Below are 4,643 nucleotides of genomic sequence, written 5' to 3' on the forward strand. Positions count from 1 at the left end.
TTTCTAACTCCAGGTTTTTCTGTTTTATTTTGTTATCGGTCTCTCTCACCCCGGAATGTAAGTTCTGTGAGGGATGGCCTCTGTTACCTGATGAATCGCTGGTGCTCAGGTCAGCACCCGGAGCCATGGTAGGTGCTCAATACATACTTGTTAAAGGCATGATGATTTCTCTTTCTACCAAAGAACATGGCCTGCACATGATCTCCAGAGAACCAGTTTTCTGATGATACGGATCAGATCGAGGATCCGTCTGTTAGCTCTTCTTTACAGTGTCGAAGGGACTCCCGTGTTAGTGTGGTGGGTAGCGCTTGGCTACGAGTCCCTTGCTGTCCAGTCACACCATTCACACTTGCCCTTTCGGCTAACCTGTGAGATTCAAATACTGTGCAACACTTGTACTATTCGTTCCCGGGGATTCTTTTTACTCCGTAATTAGTATGCATCTTTGTCTTCCACGAAATGCCTCTTTTTAAATGTTATTGAAAGATGGAGCTGATAAATTATTTGTTGCAATAAAATAGCCTTCAAGAGGGACATATCATCTCTTGCATTTATTCTTTCTAGTCATATTAAATAACTTCACATTTAAAATAAATAATCGCTGTCCACCACAATAATCCACCTTGCTTTCATCAGAGGTTGTGGCAAAAAGTGAATTCTGGAAACCCTGATGTGGACAGTCATAACCCACTCTCATGCTGAGAATAATTTCTGGCTGCTTCTGGAGAAGCAGTGCCTAACTCAATAGGGCAAGGCATCAGATCTGAATAAATCTGAGGAAATAGTTGAGAACACAAAATTTCATTCTCCCAGTTCTGACACAGAAAGGGAGAAACTGCCCACAGTTATTCATTCTCCCCCTCCCCATTTATTCCAATAAGAAACACAGAGAAATTTGTAAACTTTATTCACAATGCAGAAGTTGAGATGAGTAAAACAGCTGGCAGTGGCATCTTGCCTCTGAGTTTAATTTATAAAAATATGAGTGAGCACAATTTTCTGTATTTCATTTGGGGAATGATGATGAGGGTCTTCTCTATAATTATAAAACTTCCAACTTTGATGTCATTTATCACAATACCGTCTGGAATTCCGGAAATGTTCTGTCAGGGGTGATTTGGGTATTTTTGGACTTGACATTTGATAGAAGTTGGGTAACCGAATATCGTAGTGGTATGTTTTTCCTGTATATACCCTGTCATTCAAGGCATAGAGTTTATCTGCAATGTCACTGCCAATTAAAACGGAAAACAGGCGGGAGATGTAACGATGCTGAGCGAAGAGCAAATATAATTTCTTTCTCCTCCAAGACACATATCGACAATCAGTTTCTGCTGTGAGGGTTACCTAAAAAAAATGTAAGGCCACATAAAAAACAGAGATTAGGAAGCAAGAAAAGTTCTGCCTCCTTGTTTTGTTTTGGGTTTTTTTTTTGCCCCAATTTTAAATAAATTTCACTTGCTGCTTTCGTAGGTTAAAAAAGCTCACTGACTCACAATATATTGTAAAAATGGAGAGAAACTACAAAATGTCTTGCTACATATACAATTTATAACATGAACAATCACAACATTGTGCCCATTTCCAATTTATCTCTTTTCAAAATCTGGGTATCTATATTTTGCCTTTTACTGAAGGGAGAGCTACTTGATACTAAAAAATAATAAAGTTGGCTAATGTTAGAGAAGTATTTCCAAGTCAGTCCCAAAGACTGCAGACATTTAACTCTAATTGTTTCTGCAGCACAAAATAGAATTTATTTACCTATTTTGCATATGTATATGAATTTGTATTTGCATACATATATCACTTGTGTTCATCGTAGGAAAACAATATGCCATAACAGAATCCACTGAAGTGATTATCTTTCGAAATTATCAGACTCAGCAGCAGAGTAGTGACAGGAAGCTTAGCAATTTTTTTTTTTTTTGCTAGAAAACAACTAAAATCTATTAGCATCTTAAATTTTAAGAATCACTCATTTTGTCATAAGGGCAGACTTTTAAATTCTTGGTGTTTTTCTACACGGTGGCAGTGGCAGTGTTTAGTTTCTAGTCAAATCTCAATGATATTTTAATCTCCATATATGCAGCTAAGCAAAGGAAAATCTGAGAGCATCTATCATGGACTCCTTTCTGTCCCATACAAGGCCCCTGCTGCTGGACCTACAGAGCGACAGTAATCAGCAAGAGTCAGCCAGAGCTGGGAAGTCACGCATGCTGCAAAGTACATTCCAAAGTTAAATATAAATTATTGCTCTGTCATCTGCTGTTCCCTTTGTTTGCCTGTTTTTAAACAAACGTCTATCTGTTTGGAAGAGGCAGTGTTCATTCTGTGAGCTAGTTGTCCCTTACCTGAAAAATGCCTTCCTCTGTGGGTCTCAGTGAGTCCCATTCAGGAGAATCCAGGAACTGGAAGGGGAAAATGTAATGCAGAAATTCGCCATCAACTGTCACTCTGATCCTACCCAAACACAAAGAACATTATTTATGAGAGAAGGAGAAAGCAAGCCCATAATTGGAGGCAAGGGGAGGGAGCGGTATTTCAGATCTCTGGTGGCCTTCATGGCTTTTAAAATTCGGTAGGATAAAATATTAATTTCACACATTATAGTAATGACAAAATCTATAAGATTCATGTACTAATGTTCCTCACACAGTTCGGACTCTGGAGTACTGGGTGGCATTCGTCAGATCATGCTTCGGGGTGTACACTGATGGCATGTGCCCCTCTGTGTGTATTTATTATACTTCAAGACAAAGTTTCAATGCCCTCAATCAGATTTTAAATTAAGTAGGAAAACACTGAAGAACATAAAGGAGTACCACTGTAAATACCTCTGTAGACTAAATATTTAAACGTTTTAAAGGCATGAATAATCACCTTATTGTTTCCTCCCCCAAACTTTTTGTTTTCAAAGTTTATATACATACAAATATACATATAAAAAATATATATGGTGCACCCCCTGCTTCTAGCAAGTGGGCAATTCTAGAATTTACTGAAGAAAATTGGTCATTATAAAACTTAAATGTTCTCTATTACTTAAAAAAATGCCCTATCAGAGTCTATTTAAAGTACTTTGCATGCCAACATAAGTATTCTATTAATTCATGCTGGCATCATGCTCTTCTTGACTCTCAGTGATTAGCTTGGAAACAAATAGCATATCCAGACAAACCCATTCGTACATTTGATTTCTAAGAAGAAATATTAAGGCTCTAGATTATATCCTGCTTCAAGTAAATAATAGCATGTACTCTAAATGCCTATGTCCATGACTCACGTACATGTCAAGGGGTTTCTCATGCCTCACGGTGCTAAAAACCGCCCAGGACTATGCTATCCTGAGATGGAAAACTGTAACAGAAAGAAACACCAGCTAGTAACTAGTTCAGAGGCACTAACTAATATAGAGCAAGCACCAGGAGTACAAACCTTCCCGAAACAAGCAGAGAGAGTTTATCAATGGAGGTTTTCCCCTGCATGGCGTAACAGTGTTCCTTTTCCAAAGTAACCACTTCAGAGCTCAGAGCAATTGTTCTGAAGACGGGCAGAGAGGTCCCCAGGGGCTGGAAAAGGGAGCTGTACAAGAGCTGGAATTCTCGGGAAAAAGTTATGCTGCGAACTTGATACGCAATGTGAACAAACCGCACGAAGCAGATGACGAACAGTACAAAATTCCAGGAGTATATGTCGGCTGCACAGGCATCTACCCAAGCCCAGACAGCAGAGCAGAGAAAACCCAACCCCAGCAAACTGAAGACGTACAGGAGCCCGAAGAATCCACTGCCGCCCATGAAACCTACTACACATAAAATACTGGCAAGATGATAAATGGCTCCTTCGGCCTCTTGCTTCCAGGTGGTGCAGACTGGGTGTTCATCTATCAGGTTCTTCCATAGACTTGAATTTCTCTCCATGGCTGTCCTACTGTCTGGTTCACTTTTCAGCTGACATTAGATGATATTGAAGCAAGTAATTACTTAAGTCCTTTGCTTTTCCATCATCAGAGTTTCGCTACATCTTTATAAAACCAGAGACAGCCTGGACGCTGGAGTTGTACTGACTCAGGGTTTCGTGTGTATGGATCTTGGAAAAACTAAAAATCCCATGCTAGCTTCTTTAAGTTCATCTGGGCTCCTGATTCAGATCTAGTCCACAAATAATTTGTGGTTTCCTGGACAAGAAAAAAAAAGAAGGATCTAATTAAACAAGGAAAATGGAGAGGTATATTTAAATGAATCACCAGCATTACTATTCAAGTTGCTATCCTATTTTCTATGAAGTTAGAATATTTTAAGTACAAATGCTGTTAAGTTTCTAGGATAGAAAAATGTATATTTTTAGGGTTATACTTAATAATAATAATAAATTATTTACTGAAATTTTAGTATTTGTTAGAATCAGCTAACTACATATCTTTCTAGAAAGCTAGGTGCTATAATCAAATTGTCTTCATAATAATAGCTCGGTGCCTCAGAATCTCTTGGGACAGGGACTAAAAATGCAGACTCGTAGGCTGTGTGCAGGCATACTGAGGCAGAATCTCTGAGGGTGGGGCCTATGTGTTCGTATCTTAACAATCCCCCCAACATGGTTCTGAGGCATCAATCTGTGGCCTTTCATGGCCCACGCTCTAA

General features: G+C 39.0%; 1 protein-coding gene across 1 annotated transcript; it reads right to left on the reverse strand.

Annotated features, from left to right (window-relative positions):
• Nucleotides 1-981: 981 nt before the first annotated feature.
• POPDC3 (popeye domain containing 3) lies at nucleotides 982-3,946 on the reverse strand. Its single transcript, XM_008704992.1, has 3 exons — nucleotides 3,439-3,946; nucleotides 2,355-2,463; nucleotides 982-1,347 (listed from the first exon to the last, which is right to left on the reverse strand). The coding sequence occupies exons 1-3, from the start codon at nucleotides 3,921-3,923 to the stop codon at nucleotides 1,066-1,068; spliced, it is 876 nt and encodes a 291-aa protein (XP_008703214.1). The 5' UTR covers nucleotides 3,924-3,946; the 3' UTR covers nucleotides 982-1,065.
• Between the last annotated feature and the right edge of the window lie 697 nt (nucleotides 3,947-4,643).

This window comes from Ursus maritimus, unplaced genomic scaffold, assembly GCF_017311325.1.
Source record: "Ursus maritimus isolate PB19 unplaced genomic scaffold, ASM1731132v1 scaffold_13, whole genome shotgun sequence".
NCBI lineage: Eukaryota > Metazoa > Chordata > Mammalia > Carnivora > Ursidae > Ursus > Ursus maritimus.

Coding starts and splice junctions, on each gene's coding strand:
- POPDC3 (XM_008704992.1), bottom strand. CDS start 3,923: ATGGAGAGAAATTCAAGTCTATGGAAGAACCTGATAGATGAACACCCA. Junction 2,464..3,438: donor TCTCTGCTTGTTTCGGGAAG/GTTTGTACTCCT, acceptor GTGTTTGGGTAG/GATCAGAGTGACAGTTGATG. Junction 1,348..2,354: donor CAGAGGAAGGCATTTTTCAG/GTAAGGGACAAC, acceptor CATTTTTTTTAG/GTAACCCTCACAGCAGAAAC.